General features: G+C 50.6%; 1 protein-coding gene across 1 annotated transcript in view; it reads right to left on the minus strand.

Annotated features, from left to right (window-relative positions):
• Window positions 1-5,386: 5,386 nt before the first annotated feature.
• ALX4 (ALX homeobox 4) overlaps window positions 5,387-24,107 on the minus strand; it is a 58,666-nt gene continuing 39,945 nt past the window's right edge. The window contains exons 3-4 of the mRNA XM_074998956.1: window positions 15,296-15,424; window positions 5,387-6,243 (exon numbers count right to left, since the gene is read on the minus strand). Coding sequence (XP_074855057.1) covers window positions 5,920-6,243; window positions 15,296-15,424 — 453 coding nt within the window. The 3' untranslated portion in view covers window positions 5,387-5,919. The remainder of the gene's footprint in view (window positions 6,244-15,295; window positions 15,425-24,107) is intronic.

Below are 24,107 nucleotides of genomic sequence, written 5' to 3' on the forward strand. Positions count from 1 at the left end.
CAGGGCACAGGAGCCAGAAACCCTCACTCCAGACCCTAGAGGGGAGAGTCTTCTGATGCTCATTGCAAACAGCTGTGGCAGGTATTTTGCTGGTTTGCAAAGGCCCTCACCAGGCATTAGTATTAGTTTTTAATTAGCATAGCACCTAGTGCTCTTAGTCATGGCCCAGGACTGCATGATGCTAGGAGCTGTGCAAACACAGACCACAAAGCCAGGTCCCACCCTCATATGTGGGCTGGTCTGGTATGTCTTGTGAAATATAGCAGGTGTGGTTTCCTTTCTCAAGGCACGGCCCAAGTGAAAGCACCACTGTGTCCAATGACAACATGGAGCAAAGTAGTGCCAGGGCCGTAAAGAGAATACCCACGAACCAAACTGAAAGGTGCCACCCGGGTACCGCCACACCGAGTGGGAGTGGTAAGACTCAGCAGCGCTGTTGCAAGAATTAGGAAAGCATACAGCTTGGCAGCAGCGCTAGATTATAAAACATTTTGTCTAGTTAATTTCAACAGGTCATTAAAAAAAAAAAACCTGAACTCAAACATTGCTTTTTTTTCTAGCCCCCTTGCTTAACTGAGCACGTGATTGCTGCTGCTTTGCGATGGGCTTCTGCTGCTTTCAAACAGCAACGCTCAGTCTTTCAGCCTAGCTTTGGGGAATCAAATTAGGGCCCCGTACATAAGTGACAGTCAAATGGCAGCTCCCGTTGAGCGCAAGCAACGGCGCGCACGAGACTGAAGGGAGTGGCAGGTATTGCTTAACTAATGCACTAATACTTCTTTTGTAATGCAATATCTCACACTCAGGGTGTCTCACTAGCTGAGGGCCCAGCATGGTGGACTAGTGGTTGTTTTCAACATAAATGAACTGACGTCAAAGAACATTTTGCACAAGAAGTTTAGGGTCAGTGAAATTTGGGGCTGACCCACCCTGCTAGTGTCATGTGGCTGCTATATGGAAAGCGTTGTGAGTGCTCCATACTCTGTGGCTACGTCTACACAAGAAGCCTCTGTTGACAGTAGTGACTGTTGGAAGGGATTTCCCAGCAACACTTCTGTTGACAGATCGCATCTACACATAAATGCAGCTCAAAAGAGCAATCCGCTCTGCGGACAGAGAGCAGCCAGACTGCCCGGCCCTCTCTCGACAGAACAGCTGACTGGAAGCTCTGCAAACAGGGCTGCCTTGTGAACTGGAAGCCCTGTCTGTCGACAAAAGGGCCCCACAGCATCTACATGGCTGTTTTGTTGATGGGAAACCATTGAGAAAGGCATTATAACTGAAGGTGGAGAGGCATAAAGCCGCATGCAGATGTGCCAAGTTTTGTCAACAAAGCAGATTTTGTGCATAGAGGCTCCACATGTTTTTCCGATAAAAGCATGGTTTTGCTGGGAAAAAAGCTCTCATGTAGACACAGCCTATGAGAGCAGGGCCAGTCCTACTCTGTGCTCCTCTAAAAACCACTTCCACTAGTATTATGCTGATAACATCCTTTAGTAGCACCTACTCCCACCCCCCGGCCATTTTTGTCTCACTAGAAATGTAGCTGAAAGTCCCTCTCATGGTGTGTCCCACACTGTGCATAGCTGGGGCTCTGTGTAGGTCCCCTATGAGAGGTGGCTGAGGCCTGATAAATAAGGGAAGGAGCAGACAATTCCTGGGAATTGGCTCTACTTACACCATGACCAGTATCACCTCATGGTCAGTGACAGATTAAAGGCCATTTCAGAGGCAGCAGTGAGGGGGTGGATACATGGTGGGGGGGAGATTGGGAAGACAAGAACTATGCCAGGTTCCCCTCACACCCATTTCCCGCTCAAGCCAAACATCCAATTCCAGTTGAAATTTACAGGATAGTTTGATAGCCCTGAAAAATCTAGTGTTTGGTTAGTAAATGCTGGAGTTATTGAAGAGCAGGTTAGATAGAAATCTTGCCGGGATGGTCTAGATGGCTCTTGGTCCTGCCATGAGGGCAGGAGTCTGGATTCAATGGCCACTCAAGGTCCCTTCCAGTTCTAGCGTTCCCTGATTCTAGCAACGGCATGAGATCGGGGCAGGTAGGTGAGCACTACTCCTTCACCAAGGCCAAGCCTCAGCAGAGGCACAACTGGCTGTGGGAGGACGGTGTAGGCAACAGTCTTGGCAGCGCCTTAGTTCAGGCCTGGATTTAGACAGCCTCTAGGCTGCTAACCGGGTGGCACATGAGGCAGGTGCCCCAGCCTGGCATTTCAAAGGGGCCCAGAGCTCCAGCCACTGATGCAGTAGTCCCAAGGGCAGCCGGTGTGCTGGGGGCCTTTGGAACGCTGCAGAGTGCTGTGCCACCGGTCCATGCAGTGTGGGTGGGTGTGGTGATGGGGGGGCTGACTTCCCTAAGCCTAACCCCTTCTGCCCTTTGGGGTAGGGAGCCAGCCCCTCCCCACCCCACTTTGCCTCTGGGCCCGTGGGGCTAGGAAGCCACAGTGACCCACCAGGTCTGTCTGTGTCCAACAGACTCTGAAAGGGATCCTATTTACAGTTAGCCCAGCTGGGTCCTGTCTCTTCTGTCTGAGGCAGAGGGTGGCAGGTGTACTTTTCATATCACAAAGGGCTGCTCAGCCTTGATGAGGTGGGCTGGCGTGGGTACTGGAGCTGCCCCAAGGCCACCCTGGGGCCTGGGCTGTTAGCTGTCTGGTTAAATAACGATATTTTAAAGCTTTTTATAAACCACATAGGACTAGGCCGAGGAGATGAAAAACCACCATCCACACAAGCAGGTGCTCTTCCACTGCAGTCCTGGACATACAAGCCTAGGAGCTTTGCCCTCGGGCAGGTGAAATGTTACTGCTGCAGAGCGAAGGGCAGAATCTATATGAGCGGCAATAGTGGGGAAAAGCTGGTTTGGACCCCAGTCATTCAACTGGAACCAGGCAGGTGGAGTCTGGGGCTCTGCATGGGACCCTGGAGCGTCCTCCTTGGATTCGAGACCAAGCCCTGGACCTTAGAGGTTAAACAATTCCTTTAATTTTTATTAGGGAAAGGAGCTTTGACTGGCATCTAGGGGGTTGGGAGCTGTGCTCTGTGTTTAGTTGTAGTGTTTTACTGGGGAAGATGAAGCTAAAAATGTAAGGTTATTTTTTAACCTTGACAGTAGCTCTTTAAAAGACACACAAAAAAGGAGGCATTTTCCAGAAAGGCTTAAATTCCCCTCTTCCAGTGACAGTCTGATGTGGCAGGCAACGTTCTTTTAGCAAGTTAAACACCCACGCAAAGGACAAGTGCCTAATCCAACAGGTTTTGAACTGTGGAGTGGGACCCCAAGTGGGCCATGAGCCCCCTTAAATGGGGTTGCCAGGGCTGGCGTGAGACGTGCTGGGTCCGGGTTCTGAAACCTGAGTCCCACCACCCAGGCTGCGGGCTGAAGACAAAGCCTGAGACCCAAAACCTGGGGCCAAAGCCCAAGCACTACCGTGTAAGCCCTGGAATGCAGGGCTCAGGTTACAGGTCCCTCACCCAAGGCTGAAGCCCTTGGATTTTGGCTCCTCCCTGCCTGGGCCAGTGGGGCTCAGGCTTTCCCCACCCCCAGAGCTGTATAATTGTTGTCAGAAGAGGGGCTGCAGTGCAATGAAGTTGAGGAACCGCTGGCTCATCATGCCACTAATCTACCTCCGCCTCCCACATGGCATCCCTTCTGCTCAGCCTTGACTGACAAAGACCAATGATGACACATGGACACATGCTTGACGCTTCCCTCACTGCGTGTGGGGCAAAGCATCACTTCGAATTCTACTGACCCCCAAAGACTTTTGAGGAAAAACAGAGACAAATGTATTAGTTTCACTTAGTCTAATAAATACATATGAATGTTAGATCTAATATAGCTGTCTTATTTATATAGAGCACAGCAGCGTGCTAGGCAGTACATAAATAATATATATACAGCGACAGAGACCTGAATTTTGGAAGCAGTTTCTTTGGAGAGTTTCCAAACCATTGTGAAATGAGGCTCTGAAAAGAACCCTGACTACTCCCAAATGAGCTGACTTCCTAGGCCCCAGAGATGGGGGGTGGGGGGGCAGGAAATATCTTTCAGCGCACCAAGTTGTAGTGGGGACAGAGACCTAACAGACATTGGGCTGATGAAAGAAACTCACCCGCCTGGTCTCTCCAGTAGCCTGGGCCTGACATGGCTACACAACACTCCCTAACATGCTAGGCTGAGTTCATCCTAATTTAATGGTCCTGAAGTTGCTGGGCTTACACAGGAGTAAATGAGCCTCCACTCACACAGGTTAGCAGGTCCACCACGACTGTTGTAACAAAGAGAAAGATGACGCTACGGTGCAGCTGCCCTTAGCCAGTGCCGTTTAACATCACTCGCCGTATGGGCAGTGAGCAGGTGTTACACACTGCCAGGCTCGCTCCACGCTGTTTCTAGTGCTGTGCCATGCATTCGTGACTTTACGCACTAGTGGAATGGAAGCATTTCAGACTATTCCCGGCAGCACAGACTCAATGAAAAGGACCTGGCCTCCCAGGGGAAAGCTTGCCCAATGGTTTACAGCTGAATTTTGAATACTTAATAATCCCCCAGGGAACTAAAAAACAAATAGGAACTATAGAGCGAAAGCAAGAAGTGCCATTAACTCAAAGGCCACAGCGAGACCAGGGAGGTTCTGCCCTTCTGCAGCCTACTGACCGGCACACTGAAGGCTGTTCAGCAGAACGCTGCTGGTGGAATGACAAGGGATCATTCTGGACATGCTGATTCCAGGAGAGTGGCTGTACTTGCATGTGTCGGGGAGATTCCAGGCCACAGGAAAGCTAGCAAGCAAGAGGTGGGTGCTAGCACATGAGCTGCAATTCAGGGGAGCCTCACATCTGCTGCGAAAACCAACAGATCTCTGTTGGGCAGGGCCCATGCAGCAGCTGGACCTGGAGATGCCAGTAACAGTTGATCCAAAAAAACCCACTTTAAAAAGACGGAAGATTAAAGGTCTGTCATTCCCACCCTGCCCTGGACCTGTGTTTATAAACCAACTAACGTCAGTATCAGCTTTTTCCTAGAAGGGGTGAAGAAACCTCATCTTATTGCGTGCTAAACCCCTCTGAGCACCCAAGGGGCAGTGGGAAGTGACTACCTCCCTTACTGAGCCAGACTAGAGAAGAGTGAAGAAGGGTGTAGCTGATGAAGCTTGAGTGACTGGCTACACCTTCCAGCAATGGTGCAACTTAGCGTTAGCCTTGGCGTGCCTCTCCCCATTCCCCCTTAGCATCGCTGCAAGTCCTTTCTTCAGCTATTGTGCAACACAGAGAAGAACTGGGGCAGGAGCTGATGAGGGCAATGTCTCCTCCTTTCAGACCAAGACTCTCCCCACTGCTCTACTGACAACTCAAACCACTAGTTGTGATTCCCACTTAGAGGCCAAGAATGAGGGCCCCCCGCCCTCCCCAGGAGGGGCCACCTTGCTGGTTCCAGGTGTCACTCCTGCCCCTGTTGCTTGTTTGGGGCCAACTAACATGGATTAGAACCAACATTCGACACGTTGGTGGGAGGAGGCAGCCAGCCACTGAAAACGACGTGCGGCTGATTGGAAAGGCTGATGTGGTGTGAGAAAAGGGGTGGGAAGAAAAAGGCTCTGGCCACTGGAAAACGCAAGCCTGACAGTGAAAGGGAAACCACCTGTTAGAAGCAAACTCAAGTGTAGGAGCAACTCCACCACTTCCTCTTATCCTGCTTGAGCACAGGAAGCGGGCAGCGCCCCATGTGGACGTTTGAAACACTCCACTTACGGTACTGTATGGCTTCGCTATACCTAAAAGTGCTGCATTCCGCTCCCCAAGGAGGCAATGACTGGCTTGAGTCCAAGCGGATGGTGGTGGGTTTTCTTGGTTGTCCCCGTTGGCTCAGTCAGTGTCCCGAGGGTATTGGCTGCAGGCCTGTCATGTTGCCCAGGAGATGGCAGCGCTGTGCTCCTTCGCCTTCATCCTCAGGGCCGCGATGCTGGAGGTTTTGCGGTCAGGCTCACCGCTCAGCTCATAGCCGTTGATGCCCGGGCTGATCCCAGCGGTGCCGAAGAGGCTCCCCATGTGCGTCTGTCCCACGTGGCTGCCAGGGCCGGAGACACTCAGGAACTCGGACACTCCACTGGCTGCATGGGGGTGAGTGTGGGGAGACATGCAGGAAGGCACCGTGTCACAGGGGACGACGCAGGCAGGCACAGGGGAGGCAGCGCCGTTGTTGCCAATCCAGGATGGATTCTGGATCTGAGGGAGGAAAAGAAACCTCAGTGTTAGCTCATGGTCAGTCCTGGAGATGGAGAAACCGGCACAGTGCAGGGAGGAGTGGTCCTGGCTTCTGTTGCCCTGTTCCCTCACTGCCCCAACCCTTAACCTGGCCCTACAGGGGCCCCCTCTAGAGGGCTGAGCGATAGTCAAGGTCGTCCAGTCACTCAGTCTCCCAGGTGACATTGTTATCAAGGGGAGGAGGCTAATGTGAGCCATGCTCTGGACACATGGGCTACGTCTACACGTGCCCCAAACTTCGAAATGGCCATGCAAATGGCCATTTCGAAGTTTACTAATGAAGCGCTGAAATGCATATTCAGCGCTTCATCAGCATGCGGGCGGCAGCGGCGCTTCGAAATTGACACGCCTTGGCGCCGCGCGGCGCGTCCAGACGGGGCTCCTTTTCGAAAGGACGCCACCTTCTTCGAAGTCCCCTTATTCCCATGAGCTCACGGGAATAAGGGGACTTCGAAGTAGGTGGCGTGCTTTCGAAAAGGAGCCCCGTCTGGACGCGCCGCGCGGCGCCAAGGCGTGTCAATTTCGAAGCGCTGCTGCCGCCCGCATGCTGATGAAGCGCTGAATATGCATTTCAGCGCTTTATTAGTAAACTTCGAAATGGCCATTTGCATGGCCATTTCGAAGTTTGGGGCACGTGTAGACGCAGCCATGCACACCAGAAACGGGTTGGAAACACCATCAGCTCATTTCAACAGGGTCCCAAACAGCTGTTGCATGAGATCAACTTGCAACCTCTGCCAACCCCATCTAGAGGTGAATAAAGAGCAAGGGCGAAAATGCTCCTTGTCTACTACCAGGCCTCGTAGCCCTTCCTCTTAAACTCCATTTAATGCTGCTTGACATAATAAACTTGGTAAATCCAGAAAATTGCTTCCATGCGCTCCTTTTAAACTGAGCACCTGATGAGCATTGGATTGGCTAGCTTGAAAGAACACATGGACTATGGGAATAAAAGTGTGAAGAGCACAAGCAACAGCCCTCTAGGGTCAGGCAGCTGCTGTTCCTGAGTTGGCTGGGTGCCCTTGGGACTATTAATCCTTCTGGCCATGTAGGAAGGTTGAAAAAAGGCCCGGTGGCCAGTAACCCAGTGTAGGGTACCACCCAGCAAGGGGAAGGTGTAAGAGCAGATGGAGAAGAATGTGGAGGTGTAAATCCAGTGCTGTACCATGGGAAGTTTCCCAGAGAGTACGGGGGTATCTGGATTGGACCACCGCCAGCCATGGGCCTGAGGAGCGAGTGCTGTGTTTGCCCAAGTTCACCCCTTGCATGACAGATGACATCATGCCTGAGGGCAAGTTTGGCCATGCTGTTTTGCTCAGGGAAGAGGAAATGAAAATATGTTTAACCCTTTTAATACTGGCTAATCCCAGGCAGTTTTACACCGTGTGCCTGAGGTTGGGGGCTTGGGGGGAAGCTGCTAAGAAGAATGCACAGAAAGCACAGGCTGATCAGCTGAAAGCAACTGGCCTCCTTCTGGGACATTTCTGACCTGTGAGAAAGGCTCACCCCAGGTGCCATGCAGCTGGGTCTGGCCTCTGCTTTACCCTGAAGTTAAACTGGGTCCTTCCTTCTGTAGCAGACTGAAGCAGTCCTGCGCTGAAGGTGCAGCTGCTCTCTTAGGCTGGAGACAGCACCTTCTCAGGTGTCTGGTGCAGGTGAAGAAGGTGAAAGGATATTATGCTCTACTAGGCAGGTGGTTTGCAGGTATACAGCTGAGAGACATGGGTCATCGGCAGGTGGGATTGAACCTGCACCCTTATGGAGCTAAAGCCGCATGTCTCTGACCCATCGGCTAAAAGCCAACCGGCTCTTAATTAAGACCATGGAGCAGTCATGAGTCCCCCTTTCTCTGTGGTTTCAGTGCCTCTGGGTTCCACAGGGAGATGGAATCTGCGTCAGCTCTCCTTCCATTTTTCACCTGGGAAATTTGATGGCCCTGTCTTCAGATTACAAAGGACACATGACAGAAGACCTCAAATCAGCTATGAAATGCAGCGGAATCTGCTCTATTGGCACCAAGTCCCTTTCTAGAAGGTTGGTTGGTAGATGCTTATCAGGTCATCCACGCAACCAGCCAATGTGCAGGACTCACCAAGCTTTGCACGTGGATGTGTTTCCTGCTTGAAGCAGGGGGGCGCTGGACTAGATGACCTCCTGAGGTCCCTTCCAGCCCTGTGATTCTGTGTTTATAATGCTAACTCAGCCACTGCCTGGCTCATCCCTGTCCTGCTTCTGATTTTTTGTAGCCATTTCCTTATTAATAGACTAATTAGCTGACAACTTACTCTAGTTAGGGCGAGACACTTCCCTTTTCATAACAAGAGGCATGAAAGGCTCAACATCAAAGAGTCACCTTTGTATAACCAGAGGTTTTGTTCAAATTAAGTGAGTGTGTCTAGTTAATGGGTCAGTTGCTGAAGTGGAGAGCTCCAAAGATGTCAGATTATAGCAACATAAATGAGGCAGGCTCATCAGGAGACCAGTGACAGCCTGAGCATGTGCTCGTGGGCTCATAGCTTTTAGAGGGTTCCCCAGTGGAACTGGTGCCAGGTGCAGAATCAGCACCTCTAGGTGCTGTGCACTAGGTTCATCGGACAGAGGATCATTGTGCCTATACATATCTGCCAAGTCCTGAGGGGAGAGCATGGACCCTGTCACAAAGAATGAGACCACAAATACCGAAAGCTGCACAAGGCACTCAACTCCCTATTCTGCTATAGACGTCAGCAGGGTCAGTGCTCGAAGCCAAGGGCAAGCAGGCCCTATTGGATTAGTGCCGGGGAAAATGTTTGAATTTATGCTGCTGTCCCAGCAGACTGTGAGTGCTCTGAGGCAATCCCCATGGCCTCCACAGCAAGGTACGTGCTGGTGAGTTTTATGGCTCTTCTCTGCACCACCTGGAGAGCCTCACAGCAACCAGCAGCTCCCCAAAGGACAGGGCTCCTGGTAAGACCTGCAGTGGTGGCTCCGAGACAGACTTCTCTGTCTGTGCCACAGGCCTGGGAAGGAATATGTGTGGGTCACTGCAGGGCGCTCACCTTTAAGCAAAGGCCCTTTCCCTGCACCTCTGGTCTGGGAGAAGTAATTATGTACTGGTATAATAGATTGGTCTGGCTTTCTTAAATTCTAAATATAGAACTTACTGCTCCAAGCCTGCACGCTGCAGTCAGAGCCAATGCTCCCGCTCATATTTTCCACTCGTGTGCAGCTTTTTCCCAGCCATGTATGGAATAATTTTTTACTGAGGCATGTGCGAATGTGCACCACCAATAGAAACAAGAAAGCTGGCGGTGGGCACTGTGCTAATCGACAAGGCAGTCTTTGAATTTCTGCTGGGCAGCCACACATGCGCACAGCTTGCAGGGAGCACCGGTCCCAGCCAAAGGCAAAGCAAGCCCATTCACACTAAGTCTGACCTTTATCTTGAGAGGCAGTGAATCCAGTGGAGGGGGCTGCAGACTGGGACTCAGGAGACCGGGGTCCTGCCTCTGACCTGCTGTGTGATGCTGAGCCAGTCACTTCGCCTCGCTGCCTGTATTCCCCTGCCCAGCCCCTTTGTCTCGACTCATTAGACTTGATGCTCTGCAGGTCAGAGGTTGTCTTTTCCACTGTGTCTGTTCAGTTCCTTGCAGTGCTGTTGTAGCCATGGGGGATTCTGGACCAGAGGTGCCAACTTCCCCTCTTCCCTGGGGGTGGGAGGTTTCTCAGCCCCCTCCTCTGCCCTGTCGTCTCCCCTTCTCTCTTCCCCAAGCCTCTGCCTGACTCTTCCTGCCCCTCCTCCAACTCTGCTCTACCCCTGCCCTTCCTCTGAGCACACTATGGGCTTCCTTCACTCCCTGCATTCTAAACACCACCAAACAGCTATTTCGCAGTGCACAGGTAGCACTGGGCAGGAAGGGGAGTAATTGGTCAGTGGGACTGTGAGTGGACGAGAGGTGCTGGGTGCGAGATGAGCAGAGGGAGCAGCTTTGGTGCGGGTTGGGGGGTTGAACACCCGCTAATCTTTCCCCCATGGGTGCTCCAGCCCCAGTGAATCCACAGAATCGGCACCCATGCCCGGGACATTACGGACACAAGGTCTTTTATTGGACCCCACTTGTGTTGATGAGAGACACATGTTTCTGAGCTCTTCTTCAGGTCTGGGAAAAGCCCTCAGCTAAACACAAGGAGGAACAGATTGGCTTGCGTAAGTAGTTAGCTATATTCTAACACTCAGTAACATCCCTGTAGTCCCTAGACAAATCGTTGTAACAAGCCATGAATCTGGTGTTTTTATTCAGAACATGATTTTTCGTGTCTAGCAGTTATGAAAATTTAGGTTCCTGTGGATCTTGACTACTGTGTCATGCATGGCAGGGAGCGGCAGGGTTGATCTTTGTAGCTGTGGAGATATGGCTGCAGGTTTTACACCCGTTGTTCCGCCAGGATCTGATGCCACTTTGAGTTGGCGTGTCCTGGCCTGGAGGGGTCTTGCGTCAGACAGAAGTGGGATTTCAGGAAAGATGTATTTCAGGTGTTGTCCCCATTGAATGTGGGTGGTAACTGTTTACTAATGCCCTATGTGGGTTCCAGTGTAGGAAGGCAGGTGACAATGTAAGAGTGGGCAGCCAGGCTAGGGCTATACTGTAGCCCTATTTGCAAGTAACATACACATTTACATTGCACAAATTGCATACTTTATTTTGATGTAACTTATCTTGAACTCAATGCCAGCTACATAGCACCGAAGTTCGAAATGAGGGCCTATTTCAAACTTCCTGCTACCCCTCTCACAACGAGGGATAGCACGAACGAAATACCGTGCTTGAAATAGCTCTGCTATTTTGAGTGTGGTGTTAGGCCACAGGGTTTCTATTTCAGGACACAAATGTATCCTGAAGTAGGAGCCTCAGTGTAGCTTTACCCTCAGAGAGTATGTTTTTCTATTCTGAAAGGAAAAATAAAACTTTGGGTGGCCCATTCCTTAATGAAATCTACTTTGCAGGGGAAGTGTCATTATTTTAAGATGTGTGTCCCAGACTGTCTGTGAAGCATCTTCTGTGGTACCTTTGAAAGCTTGATGGTAGATAATATATTTCTTGGGGCTTGAGGGTGGTTACTGGATCTGTGGAGGTGAGGATGGCGAGCTGGGGGAGTCCTGCACATAGTGGTCTGTAGGATTCCATTGCTGGAGCTGACTGGTGTCAGGAGGTTGATGCTGGTGTGGAAGGGCTCAACAGAGAATAGCATAGCTGGGGAGTTGTTTTTGAAGTTGTGGCAGAAATCCATGAGGGAGTACAGGCCATCTGACCAGAAGATGAAAATATCATTGATGTATCCCAGCTGTACTAGTGATCTCAGGGGGCATTTGTCCAGAAGCTCTTCCTGATGGTGAGCCATGCAGAGGTTCGTATGCTGGGGAGTCATCCTAGTACCCTTGGCTATTCCCATAATTCAGGAGTATAGTCCCTGGCTTGATTGGCCCTCACCTTGCTTAGGGGCTCTTGTAATACAAGTAGGTATTAAAGTGTTTGAAGCTGTCTGGTATGCTTGTCAGAGAGACACTGGCATGGTCTGGATGCAGTGTTTGGGGCAGACCATTTCCCATCCGCTTACCTTAATTTTTCCTTAGCGTAAACCGACGGGCTAGAGCGGGAAAAGGAAACCCCCACACATGCCCTCCCGCCCACTAGAACGCAAAGTCAGATTCGAGTGTCCAGCCAGCTGAATCTTCATCATAAAACAAAATGATGCCACAGAAGCTGCGCAGTGTTCAGCAGTGGGAAGCCTGTTCTCGGGGACTAGGTGTGTCAGGAGCAAGATGAATGTATGCAACAAGAGAGGCCGGATGGTGTGAGAGTGTGAAAAGCTCAGAGCCCCACAGCACCACTGGGTTCAGATCCCCTGCTGACCTTTTACCTCCAGCCAAGGACAGGTTTTTAGGCTGCGGGAGGAGGTGGTGAGGAGAGAGGGAGGTGGTGAAAGTACAAACGCAGAGAAGAGTGTGGAACTCTAGTGCCTCCTTTGCTTAGAAAGCGCCTTTGGCAATAGGGCAGTTCAGTATTCCTGCCAACCCAAAGGAGAAGCCAAGATGGGGAAAAGGTTGAGGTGATGCAGGAAAGCCTGAATGCGGAATACTTTGACTACTTCTGAGAAGAAGACAAAGTCTTTTCTGCAGCCTTAGCTGAGAGCCAGCCAGCTTTTAGCTCAGGTGGCAGAGGCTCCTGCCCCAAGCTGTAGAGGTTCCAGGTTTGGTTGTACCTGTCAGCATTACACTGTGGTCTCCAGAAAGGCCAACTACCATGCATCTGACAGCTCAGGACTGGGGGGAAAATCCCAGCAGCTGAGGGAAGCAAAAGCTCTGCTTTAAAACATATGACATGCAATCACCAGGATTCTGCATGACAAAGACTGCAGGGCTCAAGAGGACCTGTTGTGGCCTCCAGCTACCACCCACATACTGTGAGTTTGAGTTATGCCCTTGGCAGCCTTTGCCAGACATGTGAGAGGAAGGCTGGGCTGCTGTTCAGCATGCTGGCCTACTACATGGGAGATGCAGGTTTGATTCTCTCATCTGCCCCAGGCTTCCTATGTGACCTTGGGCAAGTTACTCAGTGTGGGATCACAAAGGGACTGAGGTGTTGCAATGTGAGTGTCAAGAAAATGTGATAATTATGGGAACAACATTGTGCCCTATAAGGCCTGAGAACTTGTCTGTACTTACCCCAAGACCAACACATGGGTGGTCAATCTTCCAGGGTTTGATTTAGCACACCTAGTGGAGCCATGCTAAATCTAATGATTGGACCCCTGCCATTGACCTCAGTAATCCTCACAGTCACAAGGAATCAGGGAAATCAACAGTAGAGTTTCTCCCATTGACCTCCCACTATGGGGAGGGCAGCAAAAATTGATTTCAAATACACCTACTCCAGCTATGCAATTGTCATAGCTGGAGTTTCATATCTTACATCAATTACTTCCCCTGGTATAGACCTGGTCTAAGTTAAGCATTTAGGCCCCCATATGAGGAATGGGGAAAGACAGATGCCTGAGAATGCAATCGATAAAAGCCAGTTCTCTAGGTGAGGACATGTTCAAGATGTTCAGTGGGAGACACTGACGCCTGCCTCTCCTCCCCCAGTGGAGACAGGCACCTAAGCGCAAGCTGCAGAGAGGAGCCTATCTCTGCTTATCAGTCCCTGAATGGGAACCTGCTCCCTGCTTAAGCACCTAGGACATTTCTCTTGGGAAGGAGTTCAGTGTGAGCCTTAGTCTACATAAAAAGACTGGAGTGGGTGCCCACCTTGTAGCCCATTGGTCAGAGCACTCCCTGAGACATGGGAGATCCAGATTTGGTTCCTCTTTCCCAGGCCACGCGGGAGAAAGGATTTTACTGGGAGTCTCTCACTTCTCAGAGGAGAGCTGTAACAACCGAGCCCTGGGACAGGCCAACGTGGGGGCTCCCATAAGCTCTTCTGCTGATAGATAATGAAGGAATGATCAGCGCTGGGAGATAGAATGTGAGTATCTCTTGTCAGATGGGTGTCCCAGCAATGGACTAAGGAGTTATCCTCACTCTGGCCCAGTGACTATTTAAAGTATTTATTCATAGTCTGCCAGAAGGAGACGGAGTGTGAGAATGACTCTAAGCTTTGAATGGGACCTCATCTGGCAGGAAGCCTAACAGGCTGCACCTAGCATGCAACTTAGGCGGTGGCCAAACAACTGCTGTCCCCTGCTTCAGGAATTGTTCTAGGGCACAGGTGGCAGAGTAGACACCTGGAAGCCAGCAGTGGTGCACACACTCAGAGGCAGAAACACAAGCCCCAGAGAATCTGATACTCTGAAAACTTAGTCACTCAATGAGTTTAGCCATCTCCTGAGGTTGATGGGAATTTCATGGATCACACTGGAGCCAAAATGGGGATGTAAGTGCCTAAAACTGGGGCTTAGGTGCCTCTTGGGGTTTCCTTTTTGTGGATCCTTCCCTTACCTTCTTGGTGCCTTTGTTCATTATGGATAAAATAGGGGTGATATCTCACAGGGTGTTGTGTGGATAAATATATGACCGATTGTGAGGTAGTTGCTCATCTACTGTTCTGGAAAGGGGACACATAAGTATCTAGCAAGATGAATAACCCCTGAGGAGATGAAGAAGCTACATGCATAGTTGAAGAAGCTACATCAGGTGATATCACAGAGGGACAAGCTTGTCCTGGAGAGATGAACAGATTAGCTTGTGCCTAATGAGTCTACTTCATTCAGGCAGGAACTACAGTTAAAAGGGAAAGGACATCTGGGAAATTTGTTTCATGGCGATATTAAATGTCCTTTCCCTCCTGAATGGAACAGAACTGGAATGAATGGAGTGTAGTCATTGTCCATGCTGCTTGATGTGGGATTGGTCTTGGTGTCCCTCGTAGGGGAAGGTGCCAAGGACAGCCCTACATTAGTCGCATAGGAGATCCAGATCAAACCGGGGAGAGCTGCATAATGATGATTATGGTTTATATATTGATTTGCATTACAATTGCACTTTGGGTAGAGTCCAGGATCAGGACCTGACTGTGCAAGGTACTGTATGAACACCAAGGCAGCTCCTATCCCAGAGAACTGGCAATCTAGGATTATGACAGGACACGACAAGCAGACAGGAAAGACAAATGAAGGGGAAGATGGGCAGAACAAGGTAATACTATGAGGAGCTGAGTCCTCCCAGTAGACAGTGTAGTCACTGCATCACCTGCAGAGTTATCATCAGTCGCCAGTGTTTAATAGGCAGCGTTGCAGAGGAAAGACAGCATGCCAGACTGCGCCTGAGAGACTTATGGGTCAGTACGGTGTGTGTCTCAGCAGAGGGACCATCTTATTTTGGGAAGCACAGAGGAGAAAGAGGGAGTGTTGTGTCAGGTGTATGTCACCCTGACACTTAAAATGACTCTGGTCTTGGCTCAACAGCTCCCAGCTGGGTAGCATTGCTCCACGGCATCACAACCAGGGGCGGGAGCGGTTTGGGGCAGGGAATGCTCACCTGGGCGTAGTTCTCTGCACGGGTTAGGAGGGGCAGCTCGTAGGCTGTTGAGAAGTGGGTTCGAACCTGCTGCATCTGACCGAACCGCTCTCGCTTCCTCCATTTTGCCCGTCGGTTCTGAAACCAAACCTGAGGAGGCCAAGCACAGACAGCAGGGATCAGAGAGGGAGGGAGCAGGGAATGAGCTCAGAGAGCCTCAGGAGAGTGCTGAGGGTCCTTCCAGAACATCAACCAAACTGGGGGAGACTTCCCAGGTGACACCTCTTGTGTTCTACCCACAGTGCTTTGCAACAGAAGTCCCAAAATTAAATGGCAGAGGGCAGAGGGCAATTTTTGGTTGTAGGCATCTTAATAGGGCACTGAGAGCTGGTGTGGAGTTGTTCTCATAAGTACTTAAGCACAAATGCCCAGCTCCACAAAGGTATTTAGGCTTCTAATATCCATTGATTTCAATAGAGTAGAATTGTGCTCTAATCCCAGTTTTAGCTATCTGGGCACCCACTTGAGCTCCCATGTTAGGCAATTTGGCATCCCATGTACCACTTGCCCCAATATTGAGTGAATCACAATCTCTTGTTTATTGTTGGCTAAATGCAATTTCCTTACTTGCTAAAGAAACAGGGATGCTGTGATGAGGAATGTCTCTGTATCACTGATCAGTTCCCAGCGAGAAATTATATGAACAGAAACAATTTTTTTACCATGTGCCAATAACCCTGTGTGGGTTCTTTCAGCAGCTTAATCAGGTCAGTGAATGAAACAAGCCCTGTCACTTTCATCCAATGGGTTCCATAGCTGCTGGTACCACTTTCTGACATTCTGGGGAAATTGTAAATCCCCAACACAGTTAGCACAAAAATTGGATGGATATGTCCCTCTTTCTCTGAGGGACCCTGTCCCTGAGAACAGAGCTTCCTGCCAAGATGCAGGAGAGCAGAAAACACAGTCTAGTTCAAGAGGGAAGAGAATCTCCTCTGCATTTACAGAGCCAAGATCTCGTTGGATCTGCTCGGTGTGAGGGATTCCCGTGGGGACCATGGAAAGCCATTGGAAAAATCCCTTGAATGAAAGGAAACACCTCATGGGCACATGCATGAATCTGGCATCATTTTTACTGAAAGGCAGCAAGGTCTAGTGGAACGAATGCTGAGCTCTGCTACTGACTCAGTGTGTGACCTTGGGCATGTCCAGTCTCCTCTCTATACAGAAGATGCTCCTGACCTCTCGCCTCTAGTTGTTGCTTGAGAAGTGCTATATGAAAGCAGGTATAAGAGCAACAGCTCTGTCATGATGGAAGGGCAGCTGAGCTAAATTTAAAGGCGTGGCGTAGCAACCTGGTTTATGAGGTCACAGTGCCGCACAGCTTTGGTTCAGCTGCCCCTTCATCAGAAGTGGCTGGGCTAAATCTGCTGCCATAGCAGCTGCCTCTTTTGTGTATGCCTAGTGCAGCCTCCGTCAGTTAATATACTTACCTACTGAGCAAGCAACAGTCGTACCAGCTTTTTCCAAACTGCACCCCCCCACTGCCTGCCACACAAGAGTCACCACATTGGGGCTGTGCTAGGCAACCTCTAACAAACGTCATCTGGGTCAGTTAATGGTTCTGCCCATGACCGCAGCCTAGCCCTAACAAACCCTCCCTGATCTGGAGCTTCTGAGAATGCACATGAAAGTCACTGGTTTGTGGCTGCTTCCCAATTCCTGTCCTGTTTGCTTCTCCGGTGGAATTGAATTATCACCCTTTGGCGCTTAGGATCAGCCGTGGGAATCACATAAAGCTCTTCAATAATTAGAGTGTTTGTCGGTGCCACCTTCTGCACGTAGATCTGGGACCCAGGAGATCTTGCTTTGACAACCAATTATCAAATATTTGTGCCCCATGTAGATATATGATCATGTCACCCCTTACCCCTCTCCTTATCAAGCAAAATGGATTGAGTTCCGTGAGTCTATCAGAATTAGGCAGGTGTTCTAACCTGCTAGTCATTCTCATGGCTCTTCTTTGACCCCTCTTTAACTTACCACTGTTGAATTGTGGACACCAAAACTGGACACAGCCTTCCAGCAGTGCTCACACCAATGCCAAATACACAGGGCAAATGATCTCTCTACTTGTATTTGGGCTATCTCTGTTTACCACATTAGGCCATTTGGCCACAGCATTACACTGGGAGTTCCTGTTGTTCTGATTATCCATCATAACGTCAATATCATCTCACTCCTAACTCAACCATGTAAAGCTGGTCCCTGGGCACTGAAAGCCTCCTGAAGCTATGGGTCAGTGAAATGCATCCATCAAAAGCTGCTTGGAAGGACTCTGAGACATAAGCAGTCATGCAGATCAGGCTGGGGCATGAAAGGAGTTGCCAGGAGCTACATGACCGCTCAGGGGGCTTTGGCTCTGACCATCCAGTCAAGTCAAAGGGGGCACTGGCAGAGCGCAGGATCTCCATTGGGTGGGGAATTGGTTAGATCCCAACCCAGTGACAGCACCGAGATCATTCTCACACATGCATCATTAGCTGCAATGGAGCCTGCTAGCTGCAGCCCTGGTAGCTGACATCTTCCCATTCAGGGCTGGCCTAGATCTTATGCAGCAGTTAGGACCCCTTCCCCCAGACACGCACAGACACTGGCAAAAACGAGAAGTCCTGTGGCACCTTATAGACTAACAGATTGTTTGGCACGTAAGCTTTCGAGGGCAAAGACCCGCTTCGTCAGATGCACCTGACAAAGTGGGCGGGGCTTTGGCCACAAAAGCTCATCCTCCAAAAATCTTTTAGTCTATAAGGTGCCACAGGACTTCTTGTTCTTGCAGATACAGACTAACGCGGCTACTGCTCTGATACATACATGCATCAGGCATTTCAGGGGGTGCAATGAAAGCAAAGAGGGCCCCACAATATACAGAGAGAATGCTGCATTTGCTTGACGGCCCAATGGAAGAGGCTTGGTGCGCAGGCATCTGTCTGCTCTGTGCTAGCAGCATCCCCGTCTCTGAGCAGCCCAGCTGGAGGCCAGGCCCTGTGCTGGCCAGCTCCACATGGTTTTGATCTGCAGATGCACTCAGTGGCGGTGACTCTGCCAATCCCTATGCTGGGAAGCCCATGCTTAGCCTAGAAGATGGATAGGAGCTAGGGAGGTACACTAGGCTGGTGAGAACATGTGCTCATCTTTGAGCATGACAAACACACATAACTGTCTCATGCAACGTGCAAACCCCACCACCCCACACACCTGAAATCCCCAGTGAGAGACAATACAGTGTATCACGCTCTAGCTACTCTCGGCCATTCAGGCCTTTCCCAGACAAGTGAAATCCCACCATGAGGTCTCCTTTACGCTGCCCGAGCCTGGGACAGTATCTGGTTGCTAATATATATGAAACTCAGCATAATGCAGCAACCTCCAGCTTTGCAGGAAAACATCAGATGAATTAAAATAGTGTGCAGGGCTCTCTCTTGTTTTCACTCTTGCAATACCAGAGCTGGCAGGTCTCTTCCTCCAGACTTTTGTTGGAGGGTTCCCCTGAAGGTTTGTTATGAGGTGAGACCTTTCCAAGCCCTTTGTGGGTGGGGGTGAAGTGTTTGACTTTTAACAGAGAGGTTTCCTCATAGTGGTTTATTCAGCTCCAGCTAGTGTTAACAAAACCTAACGGCACTTAACAATCCCAGCCCCTCTCGCTCTGTCAAGTTTCAGTTGCTTCATGTCTTTGGTCTCATAAAACTGTTAGGCCTCCAGTCTTCCACAGTGTCTTCCAGGAAAAACAGGGCAGATAAAGCCCTTTGTAATGTAGCGCTCTAAGCAAGGGAACGAGCCACATTTTTTCAGGCTGTCGCAGCCAATTCTAAAGAAACAGCAAATGGTACCAATCAATTTTCGTTTCTTAGCAGGGCATCTTTAATAGAGAGGAGACTACAGGTCCCAGCCTGCAATGCGGCTTATCCACTCAGGGCAGGGGGCAGCATTACCTGCCTTGGTCTGAATCTCTATGCTAACGGCCAGGCTGGGCACTGCATTCCTCGCCTGCGTGCTGTGTGTTGCCAAGCCCTGGGGTAGCACAGGAACAAATCAGGCCTGTAAAAGCTGTAGCTAGGAAATGTTCTATGTCTCTGTAACACTGGCCTTAGGGGGTGCACAACTCCAGCTGTAGGGCATCGTGTTGGGGGTCGGAGAGGCAGGGATTAGTCTGTAACAAAGAGATCAGTAACCTCCTCACTTCCCCTCTGCTGTCCCCCACTCAGCTGGCGCTGCCTGTTCTCGCACAGCTGGTAAATGCAACCCTCCTCCTCACAGTGCTCAGCTGGGTCTGCTGAATGCCCCATTCCCATGCTCACCCCCCCCCTCTGCTTTGGAGGCTCTGCAGGGGCTTGGGGGGGTGAGAGGAGAGGAAGGCTCAGTGCAATTAGAGGGAGGGGGCATTCTGCAGAACTGAGATCTGAATTTCAGAGCCAACCCCCAGATGCTTCAAAGTTTAGGGCTGAGCCCACCTCTAGGGGAAACTGGCTGAGGTTCCAGCTCCCTGACTGTGGTTGCGTTTCTCTGCCTCTGTCGCTGTCCCGCCCGGTCTGTGTCTTGCACTCCCTCACAAGCTCTCTTTCACACGGACACTACCGTTCTCACGGTCTCTGTCTCTTTCTCATCCTCGCTCTCTGCCCTTCTCTCTCTCACGCTCAGGCTCCCAGTCTGTCAGTGTCTGTCTGTTTCGGATTCTCCCTTTTAAAGGCCAGGCTGTCTCCCCTTCCCTGGGTGAAGGCCACGAGCCCTTCACTTTCCAGCTTGCAAGAACAGAGCCAGAATTCATCCTTAAGTGCTGAAACTGGACACCATTTTATCAGTGGCCTGGAATGGGAAATTGGAGCCTGGGATGAGAGAATTGAATAACTTGAGCTTGTTTTCATTTCATGTTTAATTTCCTGCAGGCTTAGCTCAGGCTTTCCGCTCCTTCCACCAGCCTCCCAGGGTTTTATGGGGGAAAAGGGATCAAGATATATTACTTCTTGCTTTGCTTTGCTTTTTTAAAACCAAGGCCGTGATTTTGCTACAGTGGAGTTTGACATTTCCCTCTTGCTTTCAAGCCCCTGCTGCATCACGGGGTCAACGCCGAAAAGATTTTCATTAACAGCCCTACCATCAGGAGGCCTGCCCTGGGAAGGGGCAGTGGAGTGACATTCCCTGGCGCTGACCCCATGGGGAGGCGGCAAAGCAGAATCACAGCTACTGTCTGCCAAAGAGAAACTTGCAGCAATGGAGAGGTATGTGGCTGTGTTGGTACTGACTGGGGTGCACAGCATGGGGATTGGGAAGGGATGCAGATAAGCAACTGTATAGATGTGCCTGAGGAGCGGGGGATGTACTGTGGTATGTGTGTGTTCAGAAGTGTGCACCGCTGTGCATGTGTGAGATGGAGACTTTGCAATGGCATGTGTGCACAAGTAGGATGGGTGGGGAATGCAAACATTTATGCATGGGGCCAACTGCTGGAAAGACGATGGGAGCACAGGTGCTCAAGGAAGGAGCTGGGCATGCACGTTTTAGGGCGGGGGGGGGGTGTGGTCAGGTGGACAGTCATGAAGTTGGGTGATAGCTTTCCTAAAGGAGTGGGGGCCAATCAATCTTCAAAGGGCTTTGGGATCCTGCCCCTGGTCATGCAGCCTTCTACAGCTTTCACACCAAAGAGGCAAACCAGATCCACGTATACAAAAGTAGGCTGCAGTCCAGCAGTGGGGACCTGTGAGAGGAAGACAGGGAGGGGGCCCTGGGCTTGGAGGGAGAGTGTGTAATCTAGTTGAATTGAACCAACATGTCCTTGATTTGTCTCGGCCTCTCCCACGTCACTGGTTTCAGTGCTACTTATTTGTGACGGACACATCCCAAGCTGCAGTTCTTTTCTGGGAGGCTCACTACCTATGTGGGGGGCAGAGAGTGGAAATGCACAGAGATGGACAGTGGCCCACTTGGGGTAGCCTGGCCTATCATCCCCATCCTTCCACCCCAGCCCAGCCCTGGCCTTGCCTTCCCCTGCTGCCCCCATTTAATGTTTATTAGAAAGCATTGGCTCCCTGTGGGTATTTCCAAGGGGCTCCACAGGCTTTAGCTTCCATGGTTCTATACTTCCAGAGCTAACTTCTGACTCCACTGAGGACCTCAGGACCCAAAATAATTGACAGGAAAAAAAAAAGAAGAAAACGCTACACTTAGTGTAGGACTGCACCAAAGCAAAGCTGTGCTCCAGGCTGCATGACTTCCTGGCTTTCCTTACACGTTGCATGTAAAGGCAGGAGTAGTTTGTTGTGTTTCCATGTTTATAAATGTGCCCCTGCCGCTGCAGCAACCTTGCCGCACATTGGGATTGTCAATGGCTAAGATGATGGCAATTTGTGCCAGGCGATATCTCAGCTGGCTCTCTCCTTTAAATAATGTCCCAAGGTATCTGCAGACAGGGGGTGAGAAAAGGAACAGCACGCTGCACCTCAGGGGAAACTCAGCTTTATTGTCTGTGGACACCAGCTGTGGAGATTAGAATCCAAAGCAGGCAGAAAAGTGACTTCTTCAGCATCTGGAAAAGGTGCCAAACCGTGGAATGATTTCCGAAGACACTCCAGTCTAGAGCTCCACAGACAGCACACTCTGCTGGGCCAGCTGCTGGGGTGAGTTCTTTTCCAGGTGCCTGACTCCCAACTGGGTATTTTTCTAGCCAAGTGAGCTTGGGAGAGGTTTGAGCTGTCATTGTCTCTCTGGGCTCTGTTTCTGCTTCAGCCTAGCTCTTAGGGACTGTTAGTTCTGAAGGGAGACCAGCTTGCCCAAAGAGAAGGCAGCTCCAGGACCAGAACAGGCCTGTATTCTACTGAGGTGATTCACAGCACAGACAACTTCTGTGCATCTCATCCCTGCCAGGCGAGGGAGAAGAAAGGTCTGGCTTCTGGCTTACCTCTTCCAAAACCTGCTCCTTCGGGAGCATAAAGTGCTTTTTGAAGCCTGAGGTTTGGCCATGGCCAGCCACCCTTTCACGATCTACAGCTCAGAGCCTCAATCAGCAAATCTCCATCAAAGTCAATGACACGACGGTGATTGATAGCCACAAAGAAAGGGGGCTCATCTGACAGGTGAATCCCATTCACATATGCTGCCACCATTTGACAGCTGAAAAAAATAACATGGGGGGGACTCAGGTAATTTGCTCTGTGTTCTGTCTACATCTAACTCTAGATTTTCTCTAACTTCTTACTTCCTTAGGTAAATGGCTCTAGTGATCCTGGCCATTTGCTCCATCTCCACAGCTCCCTGCTTATTCTCAGAACGTCTTCTATCACCCTCAGTGCTGTAAGCCACCTTCCTCTGACACCGTTCTCACGTGGTAGGACAACAGCAGGGCAAAAGTGGACAACTTTGGTGCATATGATGAACAATCTGGTCACTCCGTTGTAACAAAACTCAGGTCTACAGACAACACACTCAAATATTAGCTAAGTCTCTCACACGTGCCAGGCCTAGAAATCCTGCCCTTTGGCACCAAACTATCTCTACCATGAGAGAAGCTTGTGATATAGTGCTCCATTAGTTAACAGCTGTGGCAGGCCCCTTCATCTGTCCATGCACCAGACTGTGTAGGGGAACATCATCCTCTCACTCAGACACACACGGGGCCTGGCTTGCTATAGCTTTGCACTCTGTCTTGTGATGGGTCCTACTGCAAAGGTGTCACTCACCGTGCACAGGTGTAAATGATGATGAAATATGCAGGGCCATGCAAGATCAGGTACCAAATGCTACTTCTCCTCGAGTACCTCTAGAGAAACTAAAATGCTGGAACCAGACTCTCCGTATGAGCATGCAAAGGAGATACCCCCCATCCCACTTCCACTGGCATCACATTGCCATTCCTAAACCAAAGGAGGTATGTCGGTGCAGTGTAGGATCTGGAAACCTGAGACTATAGTCTGACCTCCCGTCGCTCCATGCTGCTGTGTGATGGACGGGGCAGGGCGGGGGGGGGCGGAGTGCCACAGTGTGGGTAATGCTAAGTTCTGACTACCCTTGGCTCTGCCCCTTCTGGGGGCATGAAGCTGTCCCCCCCACCTTGGCCTGGGGCGCCCAGAGGCTGTCAGGCTGAAGGTTATATGGGCCCATAGAGTTCACACTCTACCAGTATTTGGGAACATGGGCCCAACTCCACCAATGTTTGGGCTTATATTTTCAGAGCCATCTCATCCATAGGATGGGCCAGGACAGCAGCTTTTGCCCCCACACTTTGGGGGCCCTGCACTTCAGGGCCTTTAGCAGGGGGCTTGGCACCATCAGCAACAAGTGACTTGGTACCAGATCACCTCACTCTACTCTGCTGGTTCCCAGCTTTGCTTGGAGGAGGGGAACAGAAGCCAGAATGAGGCAGTTTGGAGGAACAGGTGGAATAAGAGTGGAGCCTGGAGCAGAACAGGAGCAGGAAGAGGTGGGCAGGCAGGGGCCAGGGTGCTTGCTGGTGCCAGTGCCTGACTCACGACCTAGGTCTCCAGGCTGCCCTGGACCCCACTTCCCCAAAGCCTATGGACAGGATAGCTTCACTTGGACCTGTTCTGGGCACCATCAAAAATTATACAAACCTGGTGACCATGTCAATAGCCACTTCCTGGGTTCTGACAGGAAGCACTGACGGAGTCTCAGCTTACAGCTGTGTGAGACCTGGCAGCTTTGCTTCAGGGTTCTTGGACTCTCCTGTTCTCTGGGAGGTGGCACCTGTACCTTTTTGCCCCAGAACAATAGGCTTCATGCATTGCCTCTGAGCCTGCTCAGCCAGCCAGGTAGTAAAATCCAT

The sequence above is a fragment of the Carettochelys insculpta genome, chromosome 6 (assembly GCF_033958435.1).
Source record: "Carettochelys insculpta isolate YL-2023 chromosome 6, ASM3395843v1, whole genome shotgun sequence".
In the NCBI taxonomy this organism is placed as follows: Eukaryota; Metazoa; Chordata; order Testudines; family Carettochelyidae; genus Carettochelys; species Carettochelys insculpta.